Raw genomic sequence first — 22,622 nt, 5'->3', positions numbered from 1 at the left:
ACTGGAGCTTGTTTCGTGTTGTGCTGGTGTATCCCAGTGTTTAACGCAGGTATTTTTATACACATCTGCTCATTCTTTCATGCAAACGGCAAATATATATATATTTGGCAGGTAGCACATTTTAGAAAGACAGATGTGGTATTTTCATATTATTCCTACTCCGATTAAGACTTTATTACAACAACAAAGCAGCTAAGTGACAATATTATGAGGTCACGATGGCCTGTGCGCACTGGTTAGGTTGACTGGAGAGGGCTGCGTCACTATGGAAACCAACGTCCCTTCCCGCTCCCACCCCCACACGCTCGCTTCCAACCAATCCGCTGCCTTCCTGCAAGCGCGCGCCCGACCGTTGGCTCCCCCTATAAAAGGCGGGTCGACGCGCATGCGCCCCAGTCAACCGTTGGGATCCCGATTTGGGAGGAAGCGTGCTGGAGGTGGAAACATGTCGCGTTATGGGCGATACGGAGGAGGTAAGTGTGCTCATTGAGCCCCTCCAGCCGGGTCAATGCGATTAACAAAAAAATAAACGGCGAATGACCCGGTGAGGCAGATGTACTCCGCCCGCCGTTCCGGTTGCTTGTGGCGCGGGGAGTACCGGCCGCCATTTTGTAGTGTGCCCGGGTCACGTGTCTGGGCGCTTTGTGCCTGTGAAGCGCAAGCGGTTAATGGCGACTGAGCTGCTCTTACCATGTCCACTTAATCGCTGTTATTTATCCTTTTTATATAGGGTGAGCGGGTATTTGTCCCGCAGACACGCTTGTTTGTGTACACGCATTATGTGAAGCATGTGACCCTGGCTAAAGTAACTATGTACACGAGGTGTTACCCCCTTTGCTCATCACCGTGTTAAAATCCCAAAGTTTTGCTGCCAACTAGCGAAATATAATCATAGTTGTATTTCCTGTTATATGGATGGGATGGGGGGGTATTTCTATAGATGTCTTTATTGGACAAATCTGAATAGCGCTGAATCGCCTTGGATACATCTTTAGTTATAGTTAGATTTGGCTTTTCAATGGACTATCCTCCGTGATCTGCCTTTATGATGTGTACTTGACTCTTCTCCCTTCTTCTTCAGAGGCGAAGGTGTATGTTGGTAACCTAGGGACTGGCGCTGGCAAAGGAGAGCTGGAGCGAGCGTTCAGTTACTATGGGCCCTTGCGCACGGTGTGGATTGCAAGAAACCCCCCTGGGTTTGCGTTCGTTGAGTTTGAAGACACAAGAGATGCTGAAGATGCTGTACGGGGATTAGATGGAAAGTAAGTATAATGAAAATAACATGACTACTAGTACAGTGGATTGAACATCGTTTGCAAGGTTGCATTATTTGGGGGAGTTTCTGTGATGATTATAATAATAATAGCATGTTCTTGTATAGCGCTGCTAGTTTTACGTAGCGCTTTCCAGAGACATTTTGCAGGCACAGGTCCTGGCCCGGGGAGCTTACAATCTTATGTTTTTAGTGCCTGAGGCACAGGGAGATGAAGTGACTTGCCCAAGGTCACAAGGAGCCGACTCTGGGAATTGACTCAGTGCCAGTCAGTGTCTTTACTCACTGAGCCGCTCCTTCTCCTGTGTACTGCAACGCTGTATTGGAAGAGTAAAACATTTTTTAATTCACGCTTCAACCAGACATTATGCACCAATCAATTGCAGGATGAGATTAAATGCAAGTAAAACCACACCTTTAGTCATTGTGTACCATGTTGAAATATTAGAAGGACTACATACTATCTTGTGTTTCAAATGTACACAATGTGGTTGGTCTACTGACTTATGTTGGTATTGGGTAGGACTTATGGGCTTTATAAAACTCTGTCCATTTTATACATTGAAAGTGATTAATTCAATCTTTTCCTAGAGTGATCTGTGGATCCAGAGTTCGTGTAGAGCTGTCGACCGGCATGCCTCGACGATCCCGATATGATAGACCACCGGCGCGACGTCCCTTTGATCCGAGTGACAGATGTTATGAGTGTGGTGAAAAGGGTCATTATGCATATGACTGTCAGAGGTATAGTAGACATAGAAGGAGCAGGTATCTTTATTTATTGGGAGGGGGGATAACTTAACTTTCATTTTTAGAGAGCTTAGTTGGGTATAGTGGGTAAAGAACGCTGGTTTTAAAGGCACAGCCCCCCATGCTTCTTTTGATATAGGTGGGAATTAAAGTGCCTAGGCTATATATTTCAGTTCCTGGGATACATACTCGGAAAGGTGCCGCAAGTTACTTCTATTGCTATTGAAGCACACTTTTTTGTTTCCCCTGCAGGGGATGTTAAATGCGACACTTTCCCCCGCTAAGTATCCTTGGGACTCCAGAGCTGAAGCCAACACTGTTGAGCTCCAAAAAAAACCTGCTTTCCACCGATGTAAAAAGAAAATAGGGGAACTGCCCCTTTAAACAGCAGTTCCAGAGATTTAATTTTAACATTGGCAGGTTACTTTAGACGGGAGTGAAACTATTTTCTGAACCACCAAAGCACAAACTATGTTCTAAAAATTGAACCATTAAAATGTGGGTACAATATCTGCTTTAGTCGCATGTAAGTGCCTGCAGACCAAGTGTTATAGTAGAAAATTCCAAGTTAACTTTAATAATTTTTAAGAACAAGCCCTAAAAGGATATGGCATTACTTGTGCTTAATTTATTAACTGGAGCACTGCTCTCTGGGTGCTGCAGTGTGTGATGGCAATTGCTGAAATGCCCAGCATGAAACACTTGTGTTATAGCAACAAATTTAAGGGTGGACTGCTGTTTATTTATTTGTTTTGTTTTTTTTCCCGGTGCTTTATGGCTTGTGTAATTACTTTTCACATGTTGAAATATTAATAATCAACCTGGTCAAAACCTTACAGGTTTCTTCGTTTGATTCAGACTGTCACGAGCCTTAAGATTTCTGAGGCGCCTTGCAAATCCGACATTAAGATTCTGCTAGACCTTGAGGTGATCAGCATAAGAGGCCAGATTCCCTCGAGCCTTCTACACCTAGATTCAGTAGAGGCCAGAAACTTTGACCTACGGTGATCGCCGTATGAGTAAAATTGGCTTACAATTGGGGCTCCCCTCCGGTTTAGAAAAGAACACCAGATTGACCACATTCCCACCTAGAAAAACCTTCATACGTCAATCAAGCCTCACCCGGCTCATTTGGCTGTCAGTTTGATCGTCGTTAGATTGAAGAACCTACAGTAGATGCAGCGATCGGCTGGTAGATCCTTCTAGACCGTCTAGATCTTCTAGACCTTGGGCCAAAGAGGGTCGACCTGCAGACTTGCAAGGTTTATTTTACCTACAAATTATAGTGTCTTATTTTTACATTGAATATTTAATGTTAATGTAAGATTGATCTCCTTTTTAACCTGTTTCTCCTAGGTATTAAATCTGTTCATGGCTAATAGGCTTCCTGATTGTTCAGACACTGCTAAATGTCTGCCTGGTAATACAGCTTACCGTGTTGAAATTGGCATTTTGAACTGAAAATAACTTTGGTTTTCAACTGTTCAGGTCTAGGTCTCGGTCTCACTCACGGTCCCGTGGAGGAAGAAGATATTCTCGTTCACGCAGCAGAAGCCGTGGGAGGAGGTGAGTTTCAATTGGAAAATATACACTTTCTCATGTTGGCAGAAATGCCAAAACAACCACATTAGACTGGTGAGGTCTGTCCATGAATTCTACATTGCATTGGTGTTCATCCTTTAATCACAAACTGATTTTATATCATTTTTATTTTTTTTCAGATCCCGGTCTCCTTCTCCACGCAGGTCAAGATCCGCCTCTCCTCGCCGGTCCAGGTCTGGCAGCCCACGCAGATCCAGATCTGTTTCTGTGAAAAGATCCAGGTAAGTGCTACAAATTCCCTGTTGACACAACATCCAGTGTGCAAGTGACTTAATACACGTTGTTGGTCCACTGTGGTTCTGCCCCCTGTGAAGTGTTTGATTTGACAATATCTTCATATTGCATTTAAGGACGAGATCCCGATCGAGGTCCAGGTCACCATCACGTCCAAGGAGCCGGTAAGACGTTAATGTAACTCTTTAAAATACTTTGGGTTGATGAGTAAAGAGGGCAATCTTAATTCAGTTGTCTGTATTACAGCTCCATAAAACTAATAATTCACTATGTAGAGATGTGCAAACCGGCATAGTGACAAGCAGTGGATTTGGGTACAAATCAATCCACAATCTGCAGATTGGGTGCTCCTAGATCTGAGCAGATTCATCAGAATCAGTGTGCAGATATTTTGAAATATCCTGGCTGATTTAATAGTAATCCATTCTGTGACATTTGAATCTGTGCATCCATTTTGTCGCTCCCACTTCCGCTCTGTTTTTTCACACTGCTGATTGAGGGAAGGGATAGGATGTTTTTGGGACCTGTAGTACTGTAATTAGGGAGTATATGCAGTAGTACTACAGGTCCCAAAAACATCCTATCCACCCCTCAATCAGCAGTGTGAAAAGCAACAGGCTTTGCCAAACTCTGCCTACAACACAATGGCTTAGATTTGAGGTGGCACCCCTAATTATATACTCCCATAATATATCCTATTGCAGATTTGGCTATCTGAACCGGTCTGTGGTTTTTCGTGGGACGGGGGTAATTTTGTTTGTTTTTTAACGACCTGTCTGTAAATGAAAGGAAATGGCAAGTCTGCAGTGGATTTGAATGTTGCCCATCTCGAATCCTGTGTAGTTTAAAAATCTAAAGCTCACTGTCATTACTATTTTATTTATTTATTTATTTTCTTCCCCAGTGTTGGTGCTGCATCTTTTAAAAGACTGTTGGGCAGCTTAGAAGCACCAGACATAAATTTGTATGTACCCCATGTCTGTCACTATGCTGAGTGTCCTTGTTGTGCACCCTGAAAGAAACTGGCTTGTGTTGGATAATGTTGCTCTAAAACGGGTGTGCAGGGGGGGGGGGGGGGTTGATATTTTCATTGGGGGGGCACTTCCGTTACAGAAGCCTGCACCCTTCCCCAAGGCATTTAAATTAAATGCTGGGTGAGGCCTTTAACTTCTCTTACCTGCTCTCGGGTGCGTCGCCATGAAAATGCGGCTCAAATGGCAACGCACCATCACATGACATTGTGACTTCATATGTTGCTGCCGAAGCCAGAGAGCAGATAAGGACTGGGGGTGGGGGGGAGGGGGAGCAGACGGGGGCGTGAACAGAAGTTTGCTCACCCCTGCTCCTAAAAGAACCCATTTTGTTCAGTGGTTGTTCTAGTCTGGCTGTTCACTGACCTTTTTTTGTTTCTTGTCTGATAGTAAATCAAAGTCCAGATCGCCATCTATAAAAAGAAGGTAAGTTGTGTGGGTTTCTCTTTCCCACCACTCTTGTACAGCAATGACTGCATCTTTGGCTGTCAATGAATCCCTTGGGAACAAGCCCATCTGGGGCCATATACAGTAACCTTTCAAGTTCCTTTTTACTAAATAGTTATTTCTGATCACTATTTGTTCCTCATGTCAATCTTTGTTTCTTGCAGTCGTTCACCATCCAGAAGCATACGAGGGAGCATAAGCCCGAAAAAAGAATGGATAGATGAATAATTTTTGTTTACATTAAGGGGATTGTTGGGACATCTAAAATAAACAATTTTTTCAGCCTTTAAATCATTTCGGGCTTGTTTTAAACTTTGTAACGTCACTTCAGTAGGCTAGCGTACACATGTAATATCTTGTCATCTGAAAGAGGGACTTTTGTATCTTAAAATTAGAGGGTGTGCTTGTATATGAATGGCTTCTCATGACTAGTAAGTCCCCATACCATTATATTTTGCAGAAAGCATTGCAATGTATGTAGACATGGGTGAGAGCAACTTTTATTTTTTTATTATTTTTTCCCCCCTCAGGAGTAGAACTGCTTGTATATACAATACATGCCTGATGCACATATCTGGATGGTTAGTTGTGTTCTAACACCTTCCCTGTTGGAGTAACTTTGCTCTTGGTTAAGGGATTAGACTACTTTTTTATATGCCGTTTCATCCTTTCACTGATTAAAGGCACAACGTTGGGGACAAGATCTCTACATCAGAGCAAGGTCATTTATAGGCATATTAAAAGTGCTTAAGATTCTTGTCCCTGTATTCTATTCCTAAAGAGCTTTAAAAATTTGTCTTTTCAAATTGTTTTTCAACTTCAGCGTTCTAGATGTGATATGTACTTAATAAATTGAAGTATGTTTCCATTTGAACAGTGTCTGGACTTGTGCTTTTCTAGTAGTATTGTTTATAGTACAACTTATTTTTTTGTTACCAGGCATTATAGCCTGAATGACACACTTTTTACACATGAAGCAAATCTATCAATTTTAATTTAAAGAGACTTAAATCAAGTCTCGCTTAAATACACCTGTCTTGTTAATACTACGGCTTTTGGGCAGGTTTCCATCCCACACATTTGTGGGTGCATCATGACTATTACGTCTTGCACATTGTTAGATTATGCACTGCCAAATGCCACTCTGTATCTATCCCTTCCTTCAGCTTTAATCAATCTCTGTACCAGCTTTAACTAGAAAATACACAACATTGACATCCCCTACTGCTCAGACAAGACACCTGTTCTGCTTTCTCATTACTTGCCCCTATAAAGCCTGTTTTGTTTTTTTTGTGTGTACAGTTTTCTGATTTCTCAATCTGACCTAATTTGTTGCTACGTTAATGTTCAATTTCTGACGTAATGGCTAACTAGCATATAATTGGCATTGATGGTAACTCCAGGTTATGGTGTTGGAGTGCCAAGATATAAAGGAACAGTATTTATTTATAAAATGTTTTTTTACCCGTACATAATTGTTACCTCTTGTTTTCAAGTATGTCCTGGGCAAAGAGTTATGACCTATGAATGGTATCTGTTCTATGTTTTTTGTGAAGTGACCTGTTGAGATGGTTCATCAATATTGGCAAATATTTGATTTAATAAATGTATTGACTTCAATCATAGGGACTCTGGGCTTGTGTAAGAAGCAATGTTCATAACTGTACAGTTTCTGTATCAAGTTGTTTAATGTTCAATTTACCAGCAACAAACCACGGTCTAAATTTTAACAAAATGAATTTAATAGAAGCTTTTATTTTTTACATTTGATAATCGGGAAATGGAAGGGTCCTTCTATTCCCCCTTCCCTCTGCAACCCAGTCATCTGTATAGTCGCTCGGTCGCACTATTCAACAGGTAAGAGTATAAAAATTAATGTGAGTTTTCCCTATCTGCTCATTAACATTGGCCTGTGTATTGAAGGATTTCTAGACAAACAAGAGGATTGTACAGATCTGGAAAGAAATACAATGGTGGAGCCCAGGCCTGTTACCGTTAACGATATATTTGTCATCATAACTATGGCAAGGACATACTTAAACGAGAGGTAACTCTCAATGTGTTACTTCCTTTATATTTTATTTATAAAATGTTTTACAGTAAACATGGGCTTGCAATAAGTGGTGTGAAGGAGCCTTGTTCTAGAAATCCATTACTGCAGTTTGTATATATGTAGTTGGAACATGATTAATTATAAATCATCTGTTAAAGCAGGGGTGTGATTTTTTAAAATAAATGCCGGGTATCGCTCAAGGCCTCTAACTTCTTGTTTCCAGTGACACGTCTCCATGGCAACCGGCGGCAAATGACGCCGTGGGTCACATTACTCTGTCTTTTCACGCCGGGGGAGGGGGGATTGCGAGACGGCGCATTAAGGAAAGTTTGTGCACCCCTGTTTTAAGGCACCATTGGCACTGCTGCTATAGTTATAGGATTGTAGTGTAGAAAGAATACAGTACGTGTCCCTTTTTTTGTTCATTTCAATGGGTTGCACTGCAATTGCACACTTTGTTCATGGCATTAGGGCATAATACATTAGTTCACTATTTCTCATGTGGTAAAGCAACTTGAAATTTAGACTGAGCTTACATTTATTTTATCTTGAATAAATAGAGATGGTTTGAAGCTTTTTAATAAGTAGATTAAGCTGTCTATATGTTGAATATTTGCATATTCAATTACAGCATTAAAGTGTAATACTGTATGAAACATGGCTGAGCGGTCGGTGCATGTTAAAGGGACAATCCCACTTAAGATAATGTTAAACTATAACTTGCTTTTTTTTTGTGTGTGTTTTTGTTTTTTTTCAGGTCCACTGCCATACAGATGTAGTAATACTTACTGCCACTGTGAAGCCATGTCTGAATCCCCAGCAATTATTTGTTTTGCGGGGTGACCGTGACTGCAAAAAAAAAAATAGAATTTGTGTTGGTCGTAGTACTCTGCAGTAATGATAGATGGCACCAGTGTCTTTAAATGCAATGTAACCCATCCCTTATTCCCATGATATATCATTTATTTCATTGTAACACCACATTCCCCATAAAACTTCAGATGAGTAAAGTATGAATTTTTATTATTACAGTAAATGACAGTTCAGAGAAACAGTTATTTCAATCTTCAACCACCATCTTTGGGATGGTTCCTATGCAGTTAAACCTGTTAAATAATTGTAAGTGTTTAAGTAATAATCCCCTCAGAACAGGGCATTACTGGCCAATAATGCCCTGGCTGGAAGAATTGCGCCGAGGGCCTTTAACGTAGCCAGGGCATTATTGGCCAGTAATGCCTTGTTCTGAGGGGATTATGGGCTAAATGTAGGCTTTTTTTTTTTTATAAATTATGTATGCACTTTTGTATAGTTATATAGATTTTTTTTTTTTTTAAATAAAATGGTAAATACCTTAAAGCGCCTCCTATATGCGCTTACACTGCAGCTATCTATATCCACACACTGCCGCCCCCTGTGTACACCTACACTGCAGCACTACAGCTCCAAACAAACTGCAGCCAGCCACTTACTTTGTGTAGCTGCAAACACTCACTCCTCAACTCAAAATGAAGCTCTGTTCAAGGAGGGAGGGGGAGGAGTCACTGCCTGCTGCTATCTGGCCAATCCCCTGCCCTGTCTCAGAACTGTTCTGAAAGCTGATTGGCTGGAAATAAACACATTGCAAGCTGCAAAAATTCCGGGCATTACTGAATGGTTAAAATTCCAGGCATTATTCAATCAGAGAGCAGGGCTTTCAATTATGCCTGGAATTTTACAGCTTTAGCCTATAATTTATTAATACTCAAGAAGCAAATTATGAATTAAACCAGAGGGGCAAATTCTAAAGGGGGGGGGGGGGGGGAGGGGGAGGTTGCAGAAGCCCAGTGCTCTAACCCCAAGGCATTTAAATTAAATGCCTGGGGAGCGCGTGAGGTCTCGGCAATTTCCCTTACCTTGTCTTCGGCAACTCAATGTCATTTGACGCCGGAGACAAGGTAATAAGGGGAGGACACCAGGCAGGGGGGGTGCACGGGGAAAAGAGCACACCCCTAAATTACACTACCACCAATTTAGAATATGTCCAATTTCTGTGCATGCATGTTCTATCGAATCTGGTTCTGTGCATGCATATCATGGAATTTCTGTGCATGCGAACTGTATGGAACACATGAGCAGTCCAGGTATTGACAATTGAATGCATACATTACCTTTATTATTCATTATCGCGGTTGATGTTTATTAGCCTGCTGCAAATATCAAAAAGATGATGAAAACAAGGATTAAACAATAAAATACACCTTGGAACATGAATAAAAATATATAGGTTGAATGGTATCTCTCCTACGCTGCGTTTCGTAGCTCAACAGGCCACTTCTTCACGTCACAGAAGGGCCCGCGGGACCACGCCGTCACGCTGCCTGACTGATCGGGAAACACAGCGAGCTCTGCAGAGGAACCTGTGTACTACTTGCGAGCATAGGACAACCACTCCCCAGGATCCACTAAGCGCATTGACGCTATTTACAGGACATTGAGACTGTGGCAGAGTCATCAATTATCTGGCATTTCACCTACCTGTAGGTGGAAAGGAGAGTGAAGCTCTGGTTGTTCCTGGTTGCAGACGCTGGTAACTGCCACTCTGTGGCTCTATGCTTGATTAATCTACCTTGATGTACGCATAACCTTGAAACACCTTATATATAAACATAGTTTATTACATTTTTCACGATGAGTGTTGTGCGCTTTGTTTATTTTTTTGTTACTAGATTCTAGGGTCTTGGGCTACCCTTTACACAGCAGCAGACGCTCATCTACATTGGTATATATTTATTTACCTTTTCCACATGGTGGGGTGTGGTTTTTTTTAATTTAAATTGACATCACAATTAACACTTTGTATTAAGTATATATTTTAGTGCGCACTTATTTGTTTTTTCTATCTGTCCCTGCATCACAGGGGTTCATAACCACAGTTTCCTCTTCGATGTTGAGCACCAGCTGGGTTTGGTATGGAGATACGGGTCAGGTGGTCTGCTAGATCTCTTGCTCTCATGCTGCTGTTGGCCTAGAATAGAGCCCAGCCATGCCTCTTGTCATTTAGTCCATCCTCTAAAATCAAGTCCGGTTTTCCTTCCAGTGTGTCCTGTCTGTCCCATCTCTGCTCCGGATGCTGTGGTACAGGGGGATCATAATTCAAAATTGCAAATTCACTCAAAATTGTCAAACTGCGTCTGACCAAGTTGCCATTTGCAGCAATGCTGCTGGAGTGCTTTGCTTTGGTGGGGGTTAATACGATTTAGGCTGAGATGGAGCCGGGGTGAGGTCAGCATGGGCTGAGCTGGTTCCGGGGCAAGGTGAGCTGGGGGGCGATGGGGATTGGGGTATCTGGTGCAGAAGCAGGTTGCATAGATACATAGCCAAGGGATATAGTGATCTTCACATGGGTCCCGTATTCTTCACTTTTGGAGTTTTGGGTGCTGCTTTGTTTTCTTTCCCCTCTTCATCCTTTTTGTTTTTGTGGGTCTCAGGTAGAGTTGGTGCAGCAGGCAAGTTTTGCTTTCCTAGAGCTGTAATATAGTGAGCAAGCGCGCGTCAATTATCATTGACTGTGTTAAACCTGATGTTCTATACTTCAGATGCACGTACGGCAGTGAGTGTTTGACCTGGCAGATCAAAGGAAAGACATGAAAATTGTCTTTTCACCCTGCTGCCATTGCACGTCATACTCTATTAACCAATCACAGTAAGGCTGCAATTTCATTGGCGCCAAAATTATATTTCCTCAAGTCAGACATTGAATCCAATTCTGCACACAATCCTACATTTAGATTTTTTTTTTTAAATCTATATGTAAATATACACACATGTATATGTTGTGTGTGAAGCAGGGTATGACGTCATGGTCACGCCTACCCGTTCACATCATAGCCACGCCCAGCTGTTGCTGAACACAGACCATACACACAAAAAGTATGATTCAAGTGCACGAGCATTAGCACTCGCGAAGGCGCCAACTATAAAACAAGCCCTAGGCTCTTAGCTAAGATGATTCTTGTGGCCGTAGAAGATTAATATATCCATTGTTCAAACACAAGATATCTGAAAGTACAGGAGTTAGTTCTGATGAAGATCAGTGAGTGTGGCAATACAGTTTATGTGATAATTTATGTAAGGGGCAGCATTTGGTGTTGGGCGGGGCTAAGTTGATGATTGGTTGTCTACTGTTTTAAGGAGTCAAAAGTAGGCGTATACCTTTACCTGTATAATTCACATTAATTAGTGTTTCAGTACATTCTGAATATCAGCCATAACCAAAGTAATTAACAAACAAACAAGCATTGTGATAAGACACAAATACAAGAAGGGTTTCACAACAAGGCACATCTGTACCACATCTGTGGAATACCTGTTGTCTTCCTACTGCAACAAGATATGGGTTGGCCTCTTATAAGGCTTTTTACGGACACAGGACTCTAACATTATACAGTACAATTAACTTCACAGGCTTGCTAGCTACTCATTCATGTCGGCAGTATACCAAAATCTGTTTTTTTTTTGTTTTTTTTTGTTTTTTAAAGATTGATATTTATTATTGCTACTGATATACTTTTTTTAATATTGTGTGTTTTTTATCCTGTGGGTTTCTATATGTGCTTATAAACAATATTAATAACCCATTCCTGGAACGTGCGCTCTTTTGTTTTTAAGTATACAAGTATAATATTGTATATGTTTCTGTGCCTACTTTGATTAATATATTAAAAAAGTAGAAAATATTAGACCGAATAACTTTGTCGATACTTGAACACGTAGAAATAATGGCTTATGGTACGGTGTGCATATTTTCTTTATGCGCATGCGTGTCTATGGCATGCATATGCATGTCTTTGAATTTGAATGTAAGAGGAGGGTGGGTTTTGCCTTTACATGAACAAAAGGCTGAAAAATTAGATGGAACCTTAGTCACTGGTATTTTGCTGCGGGCATCTTTATTTGCGAACAGGAAGAGACCTTGAGAGTGGGGGAGCGGAATACTGTGTCCACCCTTTGTCGATGCAGTAGATACTGTACACAAGCTGGGTCATTATTGTGGCCAAATCTCACATCACTGAAAGCACTCAATACCCAAGAGCCAATTGCAGTTATGTTTTTATTTCAGTTTTAACCCCCATATTATATAATTATAGTAATCTCTATGTGTCGACTGATATAGTTCGGGCTGTCTCTTGTTTAGTTTCATTCTGTCAAATAACTGTGAGATTTTTACTTATTAATAATCGATAAGATAAATGATTAAAGTTCTATGGAACACATGTGGGTCTTTGAATGTAGGTGCATGGGTGTTCTATGGAAAGCATATGCAGCTTATTTGGGTATGCCAACTCCTATGTAAACGTATATTTACCTTGATTATCCACAGGCTGAAAATTGGGTTGCAGAAACCCGTTGTAGAAGTTGTATGAGTTGATGATGAAAGGGTTGCGCTGCACGCAGTTTCAACTCGATCATGTTGTTGGCATGTAGGTTGACCTCGTTTTCGGAGTTGGTTGGTCCGTACTGTTAATGGTATTGGGGCAAGTATTCGGGTGGGAGCAGATTGTAGTGATCGGTTCGGAAAAGGTACACTTCATAGTTTAATACCTTCACATATTAAAATAATCCGTTCTGCTGGGCCCAGTGGGCTGATACTTGCCAGTTCTTCATGCCGGAAGTGACTCTCCATTGTGGCCAAGTTTCAGCCCTCTGCGACCCACAGAACCGGAGATACACAAATACAGTTTAAAACTCTTATTACTTTAATGCAGGATTCTCCGCTAAAGAATAAATCTCTGCTTTTCACTCTTTCCCATTGAAATCAATGTGCTCCGCCGCCATAGGCTTTTAATGGAGCAACTCCGCCGTTGAAGTCAATGGGTTCCGCCGCCATAGACTTTCAATGGGGAAACTCCGCCATTGTAGTCTATGGGAAAAACCACCAACCTTTACAGTTGCCCATACTCCGTCTGGTTGGTCGGAAGAGGGTTGGAAGTGGCCATGCATTCATGCTGGAACCGTGGCTACATGTGACCCAAATCCCAGCCCTCTGGTCCTTCCAGAACCGGAGATATGGATTTACCCTTTTTACAGTTTCGGACTTAGCCGTTTTAACATCACGTGGCTTTTCTCCATTGGAATCAATGGCCGGCGCCGCCATAGGCAATGCATGGGCGCGCACCGCCATTGGAGTCAATGGGACCTCCGCTCCGCCATTAAAGTCAATGGAGCGACCCTCTTCATGAGCGCGACCCTTTACGGGGGTCCCTCATTCCCGGACTCGATGGGGGTCGTGTGTGGGGGCTCCTAGGGGCTAGGGGCAACAAGAATTTTATTTCGGGGTGCCCTAGAACCTAAGTTTCCCACGCCTCTTGTCGTTGAACTTGAACTAACAGTGATCAAAGCTCTCTTTTAGAAAATGTTTCCGCTCTTTCGGTCTGCGGTTTGGATGGCTGCCAACCTGTTCCTGGAGGTCGGCGTCGAGGAATCCCCATTGAAGTCAATGGACCCATTGACTAACAAAGGAAACCGCCGCTCCTCCTCTCGGACGCCACCTGCTGGTCTTCGCTGGAAATAGGTCCAAAACCGCCAGATCTGCCATTGGAATGGAGCTGCAATGGCGACCTATGGGAGGCTGCAAACTGGAGTCTGAAAAGGCGGGAAAATGGGACAAAGGGCTATAAACACTAAGTTAACCTTAACCCTTTCCCTCCCGCATCAATCCTAGTGTATGTGTTGGTGCAAACACTGGAACAGAAACAATACATTTTTACAGGGGAATATACATTTGGATTCTGAAGCAGGGTAAAAACACATTACTGGACCGCAGTCCAGTTAACCCCTTGCTTCCCAAGTGAGAGCTGGGGGTGGCCAAATGGGGTGTAACCCCTTTAATACCAGGCCACACCCCCTCTCCCATTACACTATGCAACTAATTTTGACAGATTTATTATAAATCATTCTTCCTGGCAATGCACAGGTTATTAAGAATTTATATTAGTGTTAGGGACCCTTGAGATGTGGTCTGCCGTGTAGTGGTTCAGGGGCTTACAACACTTTGGCGAAAATGTTAAACTAAAAGACCATGGTTTAGTAAATGCCATGTAGAAACAGAATTAGACAAATTTGTTTAATGCATAGTGATTTGAGAAAGGTGTGAAACTGCTACAGTGTAGAGCACGTCTGATGAAAAGTACCAAGTCATTAAACAAATAAAGGCAGTGTTTAAAGTGAGACATTTCTACATTGTATCTTGTATTGAGAAACCTGTGGGGTTCCTGCAAGGACACAGATACTGTAACATGAGCAACACGCTATCTGCAATAAATAAATTCTAAAGCATGTTTGGAACAAAACCGTGTTAAATACTACATAGTTACATAGTAGATGAGGTTGAAAAAAGACGCGTCCATCAAGTTCAACCTATACTAAATTTAGATGAGTACTGTACAGTACAGATGTAGCAAGACTTACTATTCTCAGTGCTGCAAAATACCAAGTGCAAATACCCGCCATTTGCAATCTGTGCTCCCCCCCCTTCTAGCAGCCGAGTATCATAGGCGAAGATATTCAGTGTACCCATCGCAAGCCACACATACTGACCTAAACCAACATAAATAACCGCACAAATAATTATTCCAACTGATGGTAGCCGAGCCTGGGCTCATTCGCGGACAACAAAGTACACAGATTTCAATTCTCACCTTTTCACAGTGGCAGTAAGTCTTACTACACCTGTATCACACCTACCTATTACTGTATGTGTTTGTATAGTAATTAAGCCAACATTGTTCAAAGAATGGACAACGCAAACACAATTCGTTGACGATTCTCAGATTAATATCGTCACTTTTTCCCCTCCAAAGCATGTTCACCATGAAAAAGTTAACGGTCACGCATTTAAAAATTACACTTAAAATGTTAAATCGGCATACATTTAGCCTAAGAAAGGTCGGCTCAATTGTTCTTGGAGCGACTTTAAGTGGGTTCACTTTATTTCAACATGCCTTCCTACTAGGTGGCGCTCGTGTTACATTCCTGAATATATCATTCATTTTTGTCTGTTTATTAGTCTAGCTACAAAAAAAAGTGGCATCATTTAGGGAACAAATAGAATCAATTTGAATCCCATTGAAATTTGATTTCCACTTTGATAAATATGGTGCATTTCCTTTAAACCCCTCCCCCCCATCCTTTTGCAGCAGTCAAGTGTAAGGCCGCGATTCTGGTTCCGGCAGCGGTGCGCACAACAGTCACGTGATGTGGTCGTTGCATGTAAAACAAATTATATTGTCGTCTCTGGATACAGCCGCTCTGTCGCACCCACCATGCACAGCGTCATTGAATACCAGGTATTTGATTTTGGTGCCTTAAGAGACCCACATTATTTGAAGATATACCACACTGGAGTTCCATGATAACTAACACACACACTCCATAGATATCGCAGCATCACATGGCAATGCAGAGTCATGTTGCAATAACAACACGCCATCACGTGATGTAGCAACATCATGACACTGAGGGTCGGCAGGTAAGTGAAATGCCCGGGGGCTCCTTGCACTGAAGTTACGCCACTGAGTTACTTCCCTATAGGCAGGACAGAATGGCAGTAGGTTGATATGGAACAACCTCCAATTGCAGTCTATATTTTATTTGTACCATATATAGCTTGGTTGCTTGTCATCTGCCGGGGACTTGAGTGAAGGCTTAAGGGAGATGATTCTGGAGGCCTCACACTAAAGTGAGGATCGTGGTCTTACACAGTCAATTTAGCTGGCACAATTCAGGACTTTGTTAGAAGACACTAAAGGATTCGGGTAAGCCATTTAGCTTTCTGATATCCCAGTATGAAAACCTTTTTCGTCCTACAAAACAGACAAGCTACTTAATTATATACTTAATGGGTGTGTGTGTAGCCAAGACTAGAGTTGCAGAATACACCAGTTTGTGCATTTTCCATTTGTTGGCCTGTTCACTCCGCTAACACTTACAGTACTAATACAACTTGTTTATTAACCCTTGGGACAGCAAACAGCTAGAATAAACAATGACGCTAGACAAGCAGGGGCTTCTGGGAGCTGATAAAGCAACAGTCTCCCTGACAGCAGTAGCAAACCTTTAACAAGTCGTTCATGCCAGTGGATTCTGAGATTGTGCGGGGAAAAATGTGTGGTGGCATTTGAGGTTACCCACTCTTTTAGATCAGTCTTTGTACTGGATGAAAGTTCTGTGCTCTTTTTGATCAAAACGTCCCCTAGAGGATCCATTTAATGCACACAAACAAAAGCTGAAAAGCAGGCAAAAATGTTGCAAAAAAAAAAGCTTACTCCGATGTATTCATAGTATTTCAGAGCAGGTACAGAAGTATAATATTTCCGGGCTCCAAGCTCCTTCAGATCTGTGTACCCATCAACTAAATGGACCTGAAATGTAAAAGCAGCAATCCCGTTTTTTTTTTGTGTGTACATTAAGGTGCTTGAAGCCCTGAAAATGTTAGGTTTGTGTATCTGTTCAGAAATACTATGAATACATTGGGAGTGTGTGTATGTGAATATATATATTTTTATATATATATATATTATATATATTTATATTTGGATTTAACCTCTAATAAAGGCAGCTTCCTCAATGGAGACAGCATTCCTCATACACAATGTAATGGATAGTCTATATTGATTAATGCCGCTTGTTTCTCTGATTACCCGGGGGGGCTGTCTGAGTCCCCCACCGGAGCAGCTCCCACTCTCCCCCGGCGGAGCAGAAAGGGTGTGCACTGGGGGGGATGTGCGCGGCGACGGCTCACTGTCTGCTGGGCAGCTCTCACTGTCGGCGGCTCACGGAGAGGGCTTGTTCGGCGGCTCACGGAGAGGGCTTGTTCGGCGGCTCACGGAGAGGGCTTGTTCGGCGGCTCACCGCTTGTAGCCCGAGTCCCAGTCCAGTAAACACATGAATGTCACTAAAGAAGTTTCACTTCAAAAAACTAAAATCATTATAGGGGATTGATGCTTTAATGAAGAAATATACAAAATAGTGTCATCATTTACACTATAACTTTTGTTATGAAGAGGTAACTTTTGTTAGCAATTTTACAAGGGCTCCCTTTTGTTAAGTGTACAGCTCACAATTTTTCTATTTTTATCCTCGCCACCGATACAATCATTTATTGTAAAACACAGCAGCGTGTTTATATTATAAAGAAATTTGCATCTAAAATAATAAAAATGCTCACCAACAGCCTTATCCCCTCATAGGCCCCAGCCACTGAGTGAAAGCAGTATCAATTATGAACTACCATGTGCATGAATGCAGATGGTTTAAAAAAAAAAAATGTATTGCTCTGTTATACGAATGTTTGGAAACTTTGTATTGATGTTTAACAGTATGTTGACTTTATTGTAAGCAATTCTTGCAACTTTAGCCTTCAGTGCTTCTGCTCCGGAATTCTCCAGGTGAACACGATGTAGATAAGCTTCCTACTGTTGCACTGGCCTCGTTTTATAGCACAGAAAACTCAAAGCAAGTCGTCTGGTTATACTCCTCTCCAGGGTGCATAAGAGAGCTGGGGAATTGTGGCTGGAAATAAGAGGGAAATATATAACAGAGCGGACTATGGCAAGTAATGTATACATTTTTACAGTTCTACACTTACAATTTGCCTGATTTAGAGTTTAAATGTACAGCTCAACCCCGTTATAACGCGAATCCGCTTATAACGCGATGCAAGTGTTGCTCCCAATTTTTGTATTTATGAATACTTTACAACACGATTATTGGTATCTTAAATACTTTATTGTACAATGCATACAATTGTACATTATTTCTAATGCATTCCGCTTATAACGCGATGTGATTCTTTGGACCCCAAGCACAGCGTTGTATGGGAATTGAACTGTAGTTGTAAAAATTGCATTGCAAGGGCGCAGAGCTATCTTCATTTCAGAAAATGGACCCCAATTTTTGCAAAGGTATCTAATTTGTTTAAGCATTGAAAGCCAGATTCACTAACCCCCAATAGCATTTTAATAGGCAGTAACAACATGGACTTGAATGGAGGTACCAAAGTTTAGTCAATGAGACCCTGAATGTAAAATACAGTCTAACTCAAATACCGTTCTCAGACCATAAATTGGGTGGTTCCTCATATGGAGTGAACAATATTTTATTGCAACGTCAAAAAACTGTTTCTTTCTAAACTTGATTCTTGATTTTTGAAATGGTAATGCCGCAATATCATCTCCCCATCTCATCACAGCGGTTCTATTAGCCGCGGGAGCGAGCCCTGATCCTGCGGCCATACTGAATCCTCCAGTTTGCCCGGTAAACACGGAGCTCGCCACTCCTTAATGGGAAGGCGGGGGGGGGGGGAGGGGTGTGAGGTTGAGTTCACTTTCCATACGATTCCTTTGGTGCGTTTTTTGCTTGCACTGGTTTTGTCCCAGCTGTGCCGTCTGAGTCTTTAGACCACCACAGGCTCATCACACTAGAGTGTTTCCATGTTTGTAAATTCATTTAAAAAATATTTATAAGCATGGGCTTTTTGAAGCCATAATGACCCAGACTTTTACCTCAGTGCCGTTAGCCGATTTTGGCCCAAGTGGGACTTCACCTCAAAAATTGGATGAGTTAAATGAAGTCCTAGAGGGAGATATTTAAATTTAGAGAGAGTTGAGCAAATAGAATATAGATTGGGGTTGTCTTCAGTGCTAGAAAACGTGGCTTTGGAGTGTGCAAAAGAAGAAACCAAACTTATAATTTAACATTGGGAATTGATGATTTACACACAGGTTGTCGTCATCTCACAAAAAAGAATGACATGATATTAATATAATATTTAAGTTAAATGTACTTTTTTTTTTTTTTTTACCCTGTGACTTTATATCTCAATTGTATTTCAGTATTACTACCCAGAATTCGTCATCAATAAATATTGAAACAGTCCTTGCTTTCCTGTTTAATTACATTGCATGCTGGGACACAACAAAGCCCAATTTTTATAGGAAAATGGAAACAGAACTAGGACTGGACTACAATTACATGGAGTTGGCAATAATGGTATTTCAAGAAAAGGCTAAGAAGTGCTGAGCAAGGGAACAGAGAAACTCAAAAACAAAAGGAATTGAGGTCCAGTGAGTTTGCCCCTTTCATTCAACTAGCAACATTGAAAAAAAAGGTTGTGATAAAAATGATTCCAGATGTATGTTGCTGAATTCTTTACTGCTGTACTTATCAATTTAGTTGCTGAGCATTAACCAATCTGGAGTGGTAAATAGAATTCTCAGCTCTGAAAATTCCAGAGCTGTTTAGAAGATACGATTTGGATTCAAGATCAGCATTAGGGATTGCACTGAATTCTACTTACAGTGAAGATATTTACCTTATTGACAGCATCTGGCCAGGCTTGTGTCTCCAAGCAAAATGCAGAATGTTTAGGATACACGGTACCTCCTTTGCCCTTCAGAGATCCATCCAAGAAGTTAGCTGTATAAAATTGGACCCCTGGCTGAGTTGTACTGACAGTAAGCACCCTACCACTGGGCTTATGACAGACCCTGAAAACAGAGATTTCCTTTACAACAGGCTCTGCAATACAAACCTACATGTTACTAGAAACCTTTGTGTTCCGCTGAGTCTCACTACCATACCTCAAAGCTGAGGTCATTATACTTATAGAATGCAAAGGACCCATAGGCAGTAATGTAAAAATTGAACCCAAGAAGATTACTGAAGATATATTTCAAGGCCAACAATTGCTTGTTCATTCTGAAACAATATAGGAGCTGTGCACATTCTATAAAGCATAAAAGATAGTGCCATGCAGCACATGTAATATAAGTACACAATAGACAATTCTCACATACGGACACTGCAGACACATTGACCTTCTGCAAAGCGACTTCTGCAGAGCTGTCGACATTATTCATTTGTGTTTGTTTTATAGTGCTGAAGACTAAACAGAAGGAGAAGGGAGAAGGAGCGGCTCAGAGAGTAAAGACACTGGGAACCTGGTTCAATTCCCGGTGACCTTGGGCAAATCACTTTACCTCCCTGTGCATCAGGCACCAAAAAACATAGATTATAAACTCCACAGGGCAGAGACTGTCTGCAAAAAAAAAAGGCTCTGTAAAGCGCTATGTAAAAACTAGCAGCGCTATACAAGAACAAACAATTTAACCAGTTTATTTGAGAGGTGGGTGGTTGAAGATTTTGCTATCTCTTTGTGGACGAGACACAGGAAGATAACATTACTCACCCAAGATCACCAATAGCTGGCACTATTTATATCAAGATCTATTAATAAACATGGAAAGAAAGAAGCAGAAAAATCAATTCTGAAACAATTAGCATTTTCCAAAGTTGTTGTCAGGGCCGCCAACAGGGGGGGGGCAGAGGGCACTGGCGTCCCAGGCCCCGTGAGTCAGGGGGGCCCGGCCATGCCCGTTAAAAAAAATATATATATTTTAAATGGCGACGATTCTTAGGCATGCGCATATGCGCAGGGTATTCGTCCTGCTGCCTGTGGGCCCGCCCGCCCGCTCGCTCATCCCCCGCTCCCACCCCTCGGCTCCCAACGTGGGACGGAGGGGATGTGCCATGGGATTCCCCTGCGTGCGCCAAGTGCTGAGAGGGCGGAGGCAGTGAGAGGGAGGGCCGGGACGGTGGCTGGGCAGAGCAAGGAGGACTGGTGTGCTGTCCCTGATTAGAGGAGAGGACAGCCAACCAGAGGAGGTGGAGGGGTGGAGCCCACACCCCGGCGGGTCAGGGACATATTCCTGTGCTGTCTGTCCTGCAGGAGATAAGGTAAAGACAATGTGGGGGGAGGTGAGGGTATATTTAATATGTATTGGGGTGGTAGGAGTATATTTAATATATATATGGGGGTGGTGGGGTATATTTAATATGTATTGGGGTGGTAGGAGTATATTTAATAGATATATGGGGGTGGTGGGGGTATATTTAATATGTATTGGGGTGGTAGGAGTATATTTAATATATATATATGGGGGTGGTGGGGGTATATTTAATATGTATTGGGGTGGTAGGAGTATATTTAATATATATATGGGGGTGGTGGGGGTATATTTAATATGTATGGTGGTGGTGGGGGTATATTTAATATGTATGGTGGTGGGGGGGTATATTTAATATGTATTGGGGTGGTGGGGGTATATTTTATATGTATTGGGGTGGTGGGGGTATATTTTATATGTATTAGGGTGGTGGGGGCATATTTTTATATGTATGGGGTGGTGGGGTTATATTTTATATGTATTGGGGTGGTGGGGGTATATTTAATACATATATGGGGGTGGTGGGGGTATATTTAATACATATATGGGGGTGGTTGAGTTTTTTTCACTGTACTGCAGTTATAGCTTGCAAAGTGATGTTTCTCTTGTGAGGTATTGTAAAAGTTATATAAAAGATTGTTTTATGAATAACCCTGTAACAGTAAGATGTCAGAATAAATTGTAAACTAGATATTCAGGGGACATTAACTATTCGTTAACAAATCGTTAATTTACATTTTTATTCATGTGAGTGATTGTGTAGGCAGGGCCCTGTGCACTGCTTTGCCTGGGGGCCCCTAATGTTGTTAAGATGGCCCTGGCGCCAACCTAACTTCCCCCGCGCGAGCCCCAACCCAACATCCCCCACGCGCGTCTCCTGCCCCGGGCAACAGCCACGGGATTAGCCCATCAGTCTCGCCCACCCACTGTCATTCGCCCACCCACTCATTCGCCCACCCACTGTCATTCGCCCACCCACCCACTGTCATTCGCCCACACCCACTATCATTCCCCCACCCACCCACTGTCATTCCCCCACCCTACTGTCATTCCCCCACCCACCAACCCACTGTCATTCCCCCACCCACTGTCATTCGCCCACCCACCAACCCACTGTCATTCGACCACCCACAAACCCACTGTCATTCGCCCAACCCACTGTCATTCCCCCACCCACCCACCCACTGTCATTCCCCCACCCTCTGTCATTCCCCCACCCACCCACTGTCATTCGCCCACCCACCAACCCACTGTCATTCGCCCACCCACCAACCCACTGTCATTCGCCCACCCACCAACCCACTGTCATTCGCCCACCCACCAACCCACTGTCATTCGCCCACCCACCAACCCACTGTCATTTGCCCACCCACCAACCCACTGTCATTCGCCCACCCACCAACCCACTGTCATTCGCCCACCCACCAACCCACTGTCATTCGCCCACCCACCAACCCACTGTCATTCGC

The 22,622-nt window shown here is 42.4% G+C and overlaps 2 protein-coding genes across 6 annotated transcripts in view; one reads left to right on the top strand and one right to left on the bottom strand.

The window, feature by feature from the left end:
• Positions 1 to 355: 355 nt before the first annotated feature.
• Positions 356 to 6,211, top strand: SRSF7 (serine and arginine rich splicing factor 7). Of its 3 annotated transcripts, XM_075596417.1 has the most exons (9): positions 356 to 473; positions 1,082 to 1,262; positions 1,865 to 2,017; positions 3,512 to 3,589; positions 3,745 to 3,846; positions 3,976 to 4,023; positions 4,764 to 4,823; positions 5,281 to 5,316; positions 5,502 to 6,211. In XM_075596417.1, exons 1-9 carry the CDS (start codon positions 386 to 388, stop codon positions 5,563 to 5,565), a joined length of 810 nt encoding a protein of 269 aa, XP_075452532.1. In that variant the 5' UTR covers positions 356 to 385; the 3' UTR covers positions 5,566 to 6,211. The 3 variants fall into 3 exon arrangements, with proteins under 3 accessions (XP_075452532.1, XP_075452533.1, XP_075452534.1); XM_075596418.1 differs by lacking the exon at positions 4,764 to 4,823; XM_075596419.1 differs by lacking the exon at positions 4,764 to 4,823 and having other exon boundaries at positions 1,865 to 2,041.
• Positions 6,212 to 17,354: 11,143 nt separating this feature from the next.
• The window catches only part of GALM (galactose mutarotase), a 37,176-nt gene continuing 31,908 nt past the window's right edge, over positions 17,355 to 22,622 (bottom strand). For all 3 annotated transcript variants that reach the window (XM_075596414.1, XM_075596412.1, XM_075596415.1), the window contains exons 8-9: positions 19,740 to 19,914; positions 17,355 to 17,938 (exon numbers count right to left, since the gene is read on the bottom strand). In XM_075596414.1, coding sequence (XP_075452529.1) covers positions 17,861 to 17,938; positions 19,740 to 19,914 — 253 coding nt within the window. In that variant the 3' untranslated portion in view covers positions 17,355 to 17,860. The remainder of the gene's footprint in view (positions 17,939 to 19,739; positions 19,915 to 22,622) is intronic.

The sequence above is a fragment of the Ascaphus truei genome, chromosome 4, assembly GCF_040206685.1.
Source record: "Ascaphus truei isolate aAscTru1 chromosome 4, aAscTru1.hap1, whole genome shotgun sequence".
NCBI lineage: Eukaryota > Metazoa > Chordata > Amphibia > Anura > Ascaphidae > Ascaphus > Ascaphus truei.
This window is presented reverse-complemented; position numbering and strand designations above follow the sequence as displayed.